This window comes from Plasmopara halstedii, assembly GCF_900000015.1.
Source record: "Plasmopara halstedii genome assembly, contig: Scaffold_470, whole genome shotgun sequence".
Taxonomy (NCBI): Eukaryota; Oomycota; class Peronosporomycetes; order Peronosporales; family Peronosporaceae; genus Plasmopara; species Plasmopara halstedii.
The window spans coordinates 825,088-838,012 of NW_020187390.1; the positions used below are offsets into that span (position 1 = coordinate 825,088).

The following is a 12,925-nucleotide window of genomic DNA, read 5'->3' on the forward strand; positions in this document are numbered from 1 at the left end:
TCCTCAATTATAATTTCACTAGGTATTCGGCTGTTGGTGGAGTTCGGCTGGACAAGTGGCTGTAGTGACTGCAAATGCAACTCCGGGAACATTTCTCGACGAACTAGGCGAGCGACAGATTCAACGAGGTCTTGCCCGCGTTTCCTGTGTTCTTGGGCGTCCACCCACTTCTGATTCGCAGGATTCGATAGCAGGAATCTCTTCATGATGCCAAACTAGAGTGCGGACTCCGTGGTGATTTTTTTGTTTGGTCATTACCCATGTGGTGATTTTTTTGTTAAGCAAAAATCACCTTAATGTTAAGAGGTCAAGGAAAATCAGAAAAAGGTGATCTTTTTGAGTGGCTTTTATTTTGTGAAATACGGTATTTAAGAAAAGAATTATACCCTTTATCATCAAAAATATAAAGAATATGGATCTGTAAAAAATAACATAGCTCAAAACGAGAGCAACGAAATTGCTCTGAAGGTAACGCGTTTGGGGCAAGGGTCCCCGAACAAAGGGTAGTAAAGGCAAGCTCACGAGAAAGAGCTATTTCTGCCAGAAGTGTGGATACAATAAGCAAGACTACCGGATGAATCCAGAGAACAAGAGGTCAAACAGCGACTACAAGCGTTCACGGTATCGAAAGACTATTCGGAAGGGTGGCTTCTGGATAGTGGTTCGAGTAGTCAGACGTGTTGATCTCAAGACGAAGCCACGGAAGTTTGTCCACTCAATTAGTCAATCGCCATTTCAGTTGCGAATGGTAGCAATGTTTTGGCGGCCGGAGTCGGGACCATTCGAGTCGCTTTGAAGAACAAGACACCAATTCCGATTGAAAACGTGCTGTACGTTTCAGATTGGATCGAAGTCTTATGTCAATCTCGGATTTATCAGCGAATGAATAACACATCACTTTCGATAACGTGTTGTGCGAGAATTAGAATGGTCAAGATGCTGTGACTCAGAACACAAAAGGGCAAGTTGTTTGTGATAAGTGTATTTCAGCGGAGTCAGTTAACCTTGGTGAAGAGGCTGGTTCAGAAACGAAGCCATTGAGTCCCACTCTGTGGCATCCCCAGTTGGGACATCTGCCAATAACGAGCATGAAGACCCTCGAAGGTTATGTCGACGGATTCAAGATGAAGGATCCATGTGATAGCGACGATAGAGATGACGACGACGAGTGAAGTTCATCAAGCCACGAATCCGTATACGCCCCAAAAAACGGAAGGGCGGAACATGTGAACAGAACCATCACGGAGCGTGCAAGATCAATAATCAACCACATGCAAATGGAGAAGAAATTGTGGGCTGAAGAGATGGACACGGCCGTCTACGAGACCAACCGAGTTCCAAGTGCTGCTTTTTTAAGAAGACTCCATTCGGGATACATATCTTTTTCAAAGGAAGCCGATCTCTTGAATATGAGTGTTTCTGGAGCTCAATGCTACGCATACATTGACAAGGCAAAGCGTGAGAAATTGGACATAAAGCATTTCGATGCATGTTTGTGGAATACTTGGATGAGGTGTAGGGTTATCGAGTGAGGACCTTCAAATTTAAGAGAGTTGATTTTACTCGCGCTGACATTCTATATGAATAACCTACATCCAGGCGTATTCAAGTTGTTAGTGACGATCAAGTTTTCCAATATGTGCGGTCCGACAGAGATGATGGAATCACAGAACCATTTTGATCGACTCGAAACGTTGTCGACTGGAGACGACACAACCAACATACCTCTGAGCGGTAGAGCTGCCCTCATAACGATGAATCAAAATATTGACGACGTCCAAATAAATTTGGGTGAAGGTGAACAGGAACTGAATCGGGCCATTTTGCCCAGGAGTTGGAAAGATTGATAGTCCTTCAATATTTTTGGACCTGATAGTGCTGTTATCAGCTCAAAACTCTCGAACACTACATGGTCCGAATCGTTTTTTTTTTCTTCGACACGAAAAGAACCAACAGAACGTCCGCCAAAGTGTTAATATGAAAAGGCAAGTGGTGCACTTAAAACTTTATCGATATACCAAGACGCTTTCAAATCTTCAAAGTCAAAAATGTGGAATGAATCCATCAAAGCAGAACTAAAGGGACTTGACGAAAAAAAGACAAGGACTGCAGTGAAACACGTACCAAGGAAGTAGGTGATCAGAACTAAGTGGGTTTTCACGATCAAGCGCAGCAAAACAGAATCAATGATTGGTTTAGGGCTCAACTTGGGGCATGGGGTATCGACAAATCTACGGAGTAAATTATTCGGAGTCGTGCTCTTCGGTTGCGAATTTGAAGTCGATTCGTGTGTTTTTGGCATTGTGTTGCCATTAGGTCTGTTCTGTTATGGGTTTACATGTACCCTTGTACGAAAGAACGGGTCACACAATCTTGTGCAACCGTCCATAGGTGTGTATTACACAAGTTGGTGTAATAAAACATTGGTGTGGCCATACCGCAACAAGAAGCCACCACGTGGCAGGATTGCCAGTAGTAATGCATATCTCTATAGAAATCAGGTTTTGTTATATTAATTAGGTATCACTATATTTATCAGGAAAACCTAGGGTTTCGAATATTTGCGGCTCTGCTACAACTAAAACAAATAAATTAAGTTTTGTTTGTGGACAGAAGTGCTCGCTTGCCTTTTTTAAGGTCTTAGTATTTGGAGGTAGCGGTTTGTGACCCGCTACGCCCGTTCTGATTCCTGGAAAGAACGTAAGATCGGTTTGCTTAGATCTACGGCAGTCCCGCTGCATGTTCATCCACCAGCTTAGTGTTGAGAATGTGTCTTTGGATAAATTTCTGGAAGACAAAGTGTACATCTATCCACCTCTAGGTGTCAAGCCCGAATTGATTTTAAAGCCGAATCAAGTGAAACAAGCTGCATCGACATGGTTCAAAGCCATTTCAAGTATGTTCGTGAAGATGGGTTTCACGCATGCATTTCGAATTCGTGCATTTTTGTCTGCCAAGATATCAAGTCATGAGTCTATGTGACGTCTACGATATGATCATCGGAGCCAAGTCAGTTGAATCAATCAAGAATGTTTCCGATGAGCTCTCAAATCATTTCATGATGAAATTTCTGGGTAACGAAATCTTTAATCTCGGTTTCGAAGATGAGTACAAATAGCGCGCGAAGCAACTCAAAATTAGCCAAAGTGCACGCATTGCGAGAACGGCCAAGAAATTCAATTAGTCAATGCAAAGCCTGCTTAATTCGCAAGCGTAAAAAGCCAAGGCTTGACCAAGTATGAGAAAACGGATCCAAGAATAGAGAATCACCCGTATCGTTTACTAAGCGCGGGTATCTATCTGAGACAACTGACTCCGGAAGCTCATGCTGTTGAAAGACACGATCGTTAAACAGCGTCGCCGTCCCACACCGTCGATGGTGTTCGGCACTGCCGCAAGATTAGCCATCTTGCTCAAACGGTCCACAAAGACCATAACACCCGTGCTGCCTGCCGAGTCCTTCCGCAGGCCAAACCCAAAAGCCATACTCACGGACTGTCAACACCCGGAGGGTACTGGAAGATCAGCCAGCGGCGATGCCGCATTCGTATAGCGTTTTCCTCTCTGAGACGTCTCACACGTGCGCACATATGTGCTCGTCCACTTGTACAGGCACCATGAATGGTGGTAGCATTTAGCTTATTATAAGCGTGAACGATACGCCACTTGCCGGCTTCCGGACACAAAGCGTGGGTGTCGGATAAGGAGACTTACTCTAACGCATCATTCCTGCCTCGTGCTTCGCGTGGAAAAGGCCGTCAATGACGTCACACTGCTTTTTGGGCAGGAGCCATTGGCGTGTAACGCAGTATTTGGTTTCCGGAATCAGTCAATCTCACGACGCACACCTCGGTCCGGAGGAAGGACCGACGGCGGGTCTTTGGAGACGTCGTCCTGGAATTCAAAGTCAAAGGACTTCACACCGAGGTCCACAGGGACCTTGGTATCAGTGGCACAAGTCCTCATCGCTAAGCGAACAGTGACGATGTCACTAAACAGCGCCTCAGAATACAGCTGACTTCCTTCGATCGTGCAGCGTTGAGCATAATTGCCCAACACACCAGCATCGACAAGGATTGTCTATGGCTCATAAAAGCCCTCCACAGTCGCTTTTACGACCAGCAAGTCCGGCTTGCACACACGTTTCGTGTTCAAGAGCACGCAGCTCTTCGGGGCTGGGCCCTGCTGCCCTCTACCTCTTTGAGGCTTAACAGAACTCAGTTCTCCCCAGTTGCGCCTACTGGGTGTTCTCGTTTCCCCGCGACAAATCAGGTTGATTAGAAGCAAGACTTCGGTTCGACGAACCTTCACGCGCCTTGCGCGCTGGGGCAACCCGGCCAAAGGTGACGGGTGTCTCAACAAACAAAACACCGCCAGGTGTTTACACACTGCCCAGCAGCTCGAGGCTCTCCCTCCTCCTTCTCAGCATAGCTGAGATCCATTGGATCAGGTCCACTCGACGAGCTCTGAGGGTGTGCATTCCAACCAAGTAATGCCGACTTGAAGTTGAATTTGGCATTCAATGCCATGTTCACCGCTTCTTCAAAAGAAGACGGATGCACACGGAAGACTTCCATTCTGACCATGCCAGTGCGGAGGCTTTCTATAAAGACGGTCATTGCGACCACCTCGGGGGGAGGGTCTGCTGCCATTCCGGCAATATGAGTTGTCAACTCTTGGACAAAGCTTTCAAATCCTTCTTGCCCTGTCGGGCAGCAAGGAAACGCGATCGCCCGCGATATGCCTGATTAGGCGGCGAGAAAACTCGCACAAGTTGACGCTACAGCTCCTTCCAGGAGGGGAACGCAGCTTCAACCGAAGCGCCACGCGCTGATGCTAGTTTGGGAGCATGGTGTATGCCAAAGCCATTTCGTCCTCTCTTGTCCAGAGCAAGCGATTCTCTCCATCCTTACCCTTGAAGGTCTTAACGCTCAACATGAGCGTCTTGGGTCGGAAGGAATCATCCGTCGTCGACGGTGGCGTCATAGACGCAGTCAACGCTGAAGATTCTGCTGTAAGTGCTCTAACAGAGTAATTTTATAGTCTGAAAACGCCTCTAGGTGCGCGGTTATGGCCTCGAGCCCTTGCGCAACGGCTGGGCCAGCAGGGACATCAGCTTATTAAGCCCAACCTGGGCAAATATGAGTATTCCTCCATCCTCACAAAGGATCAGTCGTCACGATTCAGGCGTAGGTTACTACTAGTGCTACCAAGTGCAGCGGGGCTGCCGTCGCTCTTTGCTTAGAGGAAGCTAAGCTACTGTCACCGACCTTACCTTCTTTCAAAAAAACAATACAAGTGTAGCAGATCGCATTCGGCTACTTTAAAAAAATAAAGCCTTACCAACGCAAACGAACAATTCTGTTCAAAAACGAAACTGTATTTAATTAATTTAGTTGCGGCAGAGCCGCCAATATCTAAAACCTAGGTTTTCCTAATTAATAATGCCACTATTTTATTACAATAATTGTGTAATACACTCCTATGTACGGTCGCACAAGATTGTGCGACCCGCCCTTTCACACAAGGACACGTGTAACCCCGTTACAGTGTCATGTGTCGGGTTGGAATCCGAACACTCGACCATTTGCTCCGAGGGCAACGAGACGCGCTTGATGAGATCTTGTCTTCTGTTGGCTTTAAATGGGTAAGGTTATTGGCGACCAAATGTCCGCATCCATAAATTCTCGCCTGTAAACACTCATCAGCGATGAAGATTTGCAGATAAGACAATTCCGAATGCGCGAAAACCAAGACTTCATGAGGAGACAATCAGTGGTCACCGTAAGGCCGCGTATGTCGAGTGTCTAGCTAAAAAAGAGCGAAGATGGGAAATTTTCTCAAAAGGGGATTAGACGTGATCACATTAAGCATTATTACGCTGCATTAGTAGTGACAAGTTAAGGTGCCACATGCGAAAATGTGCACTTACCTGCAATACCTCTGAACAAGTAGTCTCCGACATGGGATGCGTTCAAGCAATAGCTGTTCGAGTGTTTGCTCGCAAAATTGTCCATCCATCAATGAAAAGTTAGACTTACTTGGCTTTGTTCAAGGATTTGAACATTTCACTGCTACAGTGGCAGCAGACCATCTCTTGGTCCTTCCGAAAGATGCCGTGTTTATCCAGCCTCTCTCGAAGTTTTGTATGAAATGCGGCGTGTCCCCTTTCTGGGCTTAGTGGCGTGTAAGGTTCGACTCTCACATATGGTTGGCTGACGAGCCCCATTCAAGCGTAACGTCGAATTCCAGTTGACACAGGGCTGTCACACATTTGCCAATGTAGGAAGCACATTGTACCTTTCCTCACTGACAATGCCAAAATCAATCCACATAGTGGAAACGTGGTCAAAGCGACTATCTTTATGGTAGTGAGATTTCAATACAAAGTTGTTGGTTGCCAGCATCAACGTCTTGGACTTTGTGGAGCCATGGAAAGTCATCACTAGTTTTGAAGCTTTATGCAATTACGTACGATGTGCGACTATCAAATAAATAGGCATTACGCGGAGGACGTCATACGTGAATTGATCTTACTTTTGGTTCTGAGACGCGGCCTCATATTGTTCCAATCGTGGCTTGGACACCAAAAGCCATTAACCGACTGCAAGTTGAAAGAGTTTGTGCCGCCCACCTCTGTTCTGGTTCAGCTTTAATGCGTCATGACCCACCTCTGTTAGAGAACTAAGGCACTTCTAGAGCCAAAATAGTTTTGGTGTAGGACATGGGAGTATATAAATTGTCTTACAGCGATATAATTAAGTGCCTTGAGCTGATCCCGAAGGCAGAAGCGACAGTGAGCCACGGTTTCATAATGAGATAGAAGACAGCGATATAATATTTAAACCGTACCTTTGCCAAGTCAGGAACGAGGAGTAATTGACTACATGCCGCGGTTACCAGATGTGATTGCAGCTGTCAGTTAAAGTCCTAACATATTTGTTTGGGTCCGACGTATGAAAAATCTTCATGTCGACGCCCCATAATGCTGTGAACTCCTGGCCATTAGCCGCTGGAGATGGGCGATTATGAGTCACCAGTAGAAGTGCCAGGTACTGGAGTTATTCAGGTTTGTCTACTCTTGTCGCGATGCACCATATGATGCGCCCACTGTGCGGAGCAGTAGAGTTCCACGTGTCTGTGATTATTAATCAAATAATTAATGCTGGAATTACTCATCTAGTTTAATGAAATTCTTCAGAGGAGTTACTAGGCAATAGAATACATGACCTGATCTGCAAATTGTACATTGATACAGTTTTCTAAAGCAAAGTTTTGTGTATTTTATGATTTCAAAGAAGAATTTGCGAGCATTTTCCCTATATTTGGCAAGTATTTTTAAATGCTTGTCTTCTAGGTAAGCAAAAAGCTATACAACTTCAATGTTCGAGTATCCCTCACATCTTCTGACTAATTCCATTCACATTTTGTTCGCACAAATGTACGTAAAAACTACAAAGACTAGATTGATTAATGATTGGCTGAAAAGGGTAAGTGTTCCACGCGTCTCCGCCCGCCTACTTCGCCAGCAATGCCGCTGGACGAGGTCAAGACATCGCGATCACTTCCTGGCGGCTGGCTTGAAAGAGGTCACGGAGCTGTAGTTATATTTATTAAAGATTTTCGTGATCCACTCGAGCGTCGTAAGAAACTTTTATTGCGTCCGTGGGCAAGCATCAAAGACGTTAAAGATCAACTCCAAGTCGTTTTTAACGTACCTTCCAATGCACAAAAGCTATTTTATCAAGGGCGAGAGCTGAAAAATGCACATAATTTACAACAGTGCGGCATTGATCAAGACAACGCTGTTGTTGATTTTGTGGCACGAAAACCACAGAACCTGGACATACATGATTATGACGGGGGATACGATAGTAGTACAATCAAGGAGAAGAGTCGTTGTATTGGGGTTAATGATACGGCTTTGTCCCGCGTGAATGGTAGAATATCGAAGAACTTGCGGCCAGACCAGGTACCTGTCGTGAATATTCACCCGTACGGTGTTCATCTACTTCCAGTTACTCTGATGAAGGTCACACACCAGGTATGATACAGTCATAAGATACTCATACTCAATACTGTTGCTTATATTATGCATGTTTACACTGCAACGGTTATCATACGAATTTAAAAAGGCTTTACAAGGTCTTGCATTGGGTCTCGCACCAGTATTAGCAATGGACGGTACCGGAGGCACATATTTCTTTAAAGATCCATCTCATCGTAATGTAGGTTGCTTCAAACCTCAAGATGAAGAACCGTTTGGGCCTAATAATCCGCGTGGGTTAGTCGGACACCTGGGTCAGGTGCGTTGCGATAAGTACCACCGTGCATGATACTATCGCTACTACCATAAAATATGAGATGGATTATTCTTACGACAACAAATTTAACCGACAGAGTGGACTTCGTCGAGGGATTCTTTCTGGAGAAGCCTGTGAGCGTGAACTCGCCGCCTATATACTGGACAAGGTCAGATAAACTGAAGATTGTGCGATAGTTGATCGTGGCAAAACTACCAATATGTTTAATGGTATTTGGTAGAATTCTGATGCGGTTTTTGTGGTATTAGGATCACTTTGCTGGAGTTCCCGCGACATCCCTTGTTGAGTCACGGCATCCGGTATTCAATTATTCGAGCAGCGCAGGCGCTTTGTATTTTAAAATTGGATCGTTTCAAGAATTTGTACGACACGACGATGTGGTTAGTGATCTTGCACCGAACCAATTTCCAACACATCAAGTTCATAAAATTGTGCTTTTGGATATGCGGCTACTAAACACAGACCGCAACGATGCAAATATTCTCGTGCGTAAACGACGGTCACCTACCAAAGATCACGCAGAGTACGAATTGATACCGATTGACCATGGGTACTGTTTACCACATTTTTTGGAGATTGGGTGGTGTGATTGGTGCTGGTATAACTGGCCGCAACTCCAAATACCTTTAAGTTCTGAGGATCGGGCTTATGTGCTATCACTATCAGCCCAAGAAGATGCAGATCGCTTGGCTGAACAAATTCCATTGCGGCGTGCTTGTAGACGCAACATGATTATCGCTAGTATGGTGGTGCAGAGAAGTATCCGTGCCGATCTCAAATTATTTGAAATTGCTCGTTTCATGTGTCGTGAAGATCTGGACGCGCCTTCCACTTTAGAGCAGCTATGCATTGAAGCATTTCACCAACTGCAGGTAGTCAAGCAGCGCAAGCAAAACGACGCTCTATTTTACAACATCCATATACCGCCACCAAATGCGCTTGCCGGGAAGGCAAGCGAGTCCGTTGCTGCGACTGAGGATCAACGACCTGTTCCGTTCACAAATTTGTCCTCAAATCGAGTGCCGTTTCGAAATTTACAAGTATCAATTGACCCCTCCTGTTGCAGTGAAGCGTATTGTTTTGAGCAGTCCCCTAGTGCTAGTGGAGCTCAATCTCCACCTGGGTTTTGGGCTAGCTTTGCTCCATTTAGTTCAGAAAAACGAAAAAAAGACAAGACAACCCCTCTTGACAATTATTCAGGATCCGGCGATAGAGAAAAGCATTTTGAAATGAATCCACCGCGAACTTTGCGCAATTGGGACGAAATGGCATTGACCGCTCTCTCTGACGCTGCCCATCACGCAAGTGGTGGATATACAAAATCAATTGCTTCGCCGATTGAAGCATTATCCAATGACCATGAAACGTCGGCAAGTTCCCGATCCCCTATATCTTCATTTATCAGCGTAGAGGATGATAAGAATGACTTTGAAATTCTAAATGACGCTCTCGATGATGACGTCCAGGATGAAAACTTATTTCTCAGTATCTTAAGTCGGTTGCTGGATGAACGTATCGAAATTGTCAAATCACGGCAAGTTCAAGAATTCAAGCGAAATCAACGTGCCGATTGTAATAACAGAATCGTGGATAGAAGCAAAGCTTTTGTTCCAAATAAATAACATAGCATCCAGAACAATTTTTGAATTCTCATCCTACTACACTGAAAATCTAACCTTCTCGGAACATACAACACTTCAATTTAGTATTCCCATTCAAGTTACTTTTCAACGAAGGCCCTCAAATTTAATACTGCTAATTGTAACTATATATTCCAGTGATACAAGCTTTTAATATGGTAACTGTAGAGATCTAGAATGAGTAAAAACTCACACGACGATGTGCCGAATCTTTGGACTTGCGCTCGATCATCTGAGGCTACACCAATTTTAGCACGCCTGCTGCGAGACGAAGCACCTCCAGATGATCGCAATGATTATGGTGAGACAGCACTGCATGTGGCAGCATCACACGGAAACGATAAAGCAGTCATACTTCTTCTTCAATATGGAGCCGACATAATGGGAGCAGATTGGGTGCGTCTTAAATTTGTGATGTGACAAAGAGATGGATAACTGACTTGATTTTGGCATTCGTAGGAATCTGGCTGGACGCCACTGCACCGTAGTTTGTACCACCAACATCTATCGAGTAAGTGTTGACTAATGCAAGGCTTATTATAAAGTGTGCTGACTTCTTGCTGTTTTGATCAAAGCATCTTTGTTGCTTCTGCGTCATGCCCAGATGCGCTTTGGGAGGAAATTTTTGCGAAAGTATCTGTACGAAACAATAGATCATTCGCAGCAGAGTCCGTTGCAACTACTTTCGACAAGACTACAGCGGGAAAGCAAGCATGTGTCAAACACAGCAAATTCGCATAATGGCGGTCTTGTGTATACTTTTGGAAAGCGAGACTATCAGGTAACAAGATCCTTTTATTTAATTACTTCACTCACTCTTTTCTAAACGTTTTTGTTTCTGTGTCTGTCAGCTGGGATACCACTTACCAAATGCAGATATGCAAGTGACTCCACGACTCGTAAACATTCCTGCTAGCTCACCAATAACTCAAGTTAGCGCCAGCAAGTATCACACCATTGCACTCAATGCAGCAGGCGAATGCTTTGTTTGGGGATTTGGTAAAGGTGGTCGCCTTGGTACTGGAAACGAATTTGAGTGAGCATTCATACACCAAAGCTCACTTTTCACCACACTTGACACGAAACTTTACTCTTATATATTCACAGCTGTATTGAGCCTACACGTCTAACATCACTAGAGACCACACCTATAAAAAAAGTGGCCGCGGGTGAGAATCATACGATGGCGCTTTCTCGAACTGGCCAAGTTTTCTCATGGGGATCAAATAGCTTCAGACAACTTGGATACTCTGAAAAAAACACTTTGATACATAGTCGTCTCACACCGAAGCGTGTTGATGCTCTTCGTTACCAGGTTGTGGCTGAGATCGCAGCGTCTGGATGCCATTCTGCTGCAATCGATGCTAATGATGGTGCATTGTACACCTGGGGCAGTAATCGACGGGGTCAACTAGGGCGAAAGGAGAGGTGCGGAACAGATCAGACTGACGCAACTCCTCGAAGTGTTGATGCACTCTGTTTGCGACACTCGATGTGCGTTGTTTACGGTGACTATGATTCTATCCGTGCGGAGAAGATAGCGCTGTCGGATTGGCATACTATAGTGGTTCTACGCTGCGCTCATAATGGCCGCAGTCTAGGTCAAGTTTGGCAATTCGGCTACGGCTCCTATCGTCCTAGTCGTGTGAATATTACATCTGCCGTCTCGACAATTGTAACCGGTTCTGTCATGTGCGACACATGGATTCCCACTTGTAAGCAGCGCGATTTAGACATTTTGGATGTGTCGTGCGCTCAAAACCATTCCATTGCATTAAGTGCTTGTGGCTCTGTTTTCACTTGGGGGCACAATGCGCCAGCACTTTCACACCAATCAAGCAACATTTCTCGAAACAAATGTGCTCATTTGTCAAGGAATGGTGTGCCACCGATACCGTCACCTAGTGCACCTCAGAAAGTATTGCTTGCTACTTACGGACCTGTGACAAGTGTGTGTGCTTTTCAGGATCACTGTGCCGTTGTTACGCAGCAAGGTGATCTTGTGACATGGGGCTGTGGCCAACAAGGTGTATTGGGTCATGGACGTGATAATACGTGGCAGCCAAAACCAAAGCGTGTTAAAGGTGTGAAAAAGGCTGTTGCAGTAGCTGCAGGCCATCAACACATGGCAGTGCTTGTTGCACCCCTGCATCCCGAATTTAGCACTATCACAGATGATACATCATGTTGCCAGGGCGTGGTGCCCTCTTTAGTAACTTTGGTGGAGAGTAAAATTGCAGCATATGTGGACATAATGAATTGTGCATCAGTATGGCATCATGCTGAACGCTATGCTGCAGTTCGATTGTCACGCTACTGTGTTGAGTACATGCAATACAATTGGGACGCTGTGTTAGACTCCGTTGGGCGAGATCGCATGGAATTGCTTTATGATCTGATGCTACCGCCTGTACAGGATTTAAATCTAGAGGAAAAATCATTATCAGTAGAAGTGGTGGAGAAGCCTGGCAAGAAAAAGAGAAGTGCAAAGAGACCAACAAAAGAAATCAAAAATGAACCCACACCGTTGATCGCTACATCGAAAGAACCTCCTACAGTCTGTCAACGATTGGTGACAGTGGCCAGCTTGGAAAGCATTTCGATCAAGTCATCCTCGACGTCAAACAAGGCGACTAGACACCGCAAGAGCAGAAATAGCAAATTTGTACCGCTGGAGTCGTTCTTGTCGAGCAAAACCTTAGAAGTATCTCTTCGTTGTGATGCCAGTAGCCCCTGGCACTTGACTGACACCTCCACACCCACCCATCCGAAGGTGACGTGTCAAGATATCTCGAAATCAGACTCTGCGTCTGCCCTTTTGGAAGCTTTCCCCTCTCCAGCGATTTCATTCCACAAAACAAATTTTGACGACAGTTTTCCAAGACAGTGCCACCAAAGCATCGATCGTCATTCTTCGGCAAGACCGCGACCCACCACTTCATCGCCATCAGAGCCAGAGAA

At 45.3% G+C, this 12,925-nt stretch overlaps 2 protein-coding genes across 2 annotated transcripts; both read left to right on the plus strand.

The window, feature by feature from the left end:
• Positions 1–5,554: 5,554 nt before the first annotated feature.
• Positions 5,555–5,855, plus strand: PHALS_10371 (uncharacterized protein; the record flags this gene model as incomplete). The annotated part of the gene is made up of 2 exons (XM_024725785.1): positions 5,555–5,647; positions 5,730–5,855. 2 exons carry the CDS (start codon positions 5,555–5,557, stop codon positions 5,853–5,855), a joined length of 219 nt encoding a protein of 72 aa, XP_024576527.1.
• A 1,676-nt stretch (positions 5,856–7,531) lies between these two features.
• PHALS_10372 (Phosphatidylinositol kinase (PIK-F)) lies at positions 7,532–12,712 on the plus strand (the record flags this gene model as incomplete). The annotated part of the gene is made up of 12 exons (XM_024725786.1): positions 7,532–8,044; positions 8,136–8,306; positions 8,401–8,472; positions 8,573–8,704; positions 8,787–8,847; positions 8,991–9,910; positions 10,133–10,360; positions 10,424–10,475; positions 10,540–10,745; positions 10,816–11,000; positions 11,072–12,629; positions 12,695–12,712. 12 exons carry the CDS (start codon positions 7,532–7,534, stop codon positions 12,710–12,712), a joined length of 4,116 nt encoding a protein of 1,371 aa, XP_024576528.1.
• Positions 12,713–12,925: the final 213 nt, after the last annotated feature.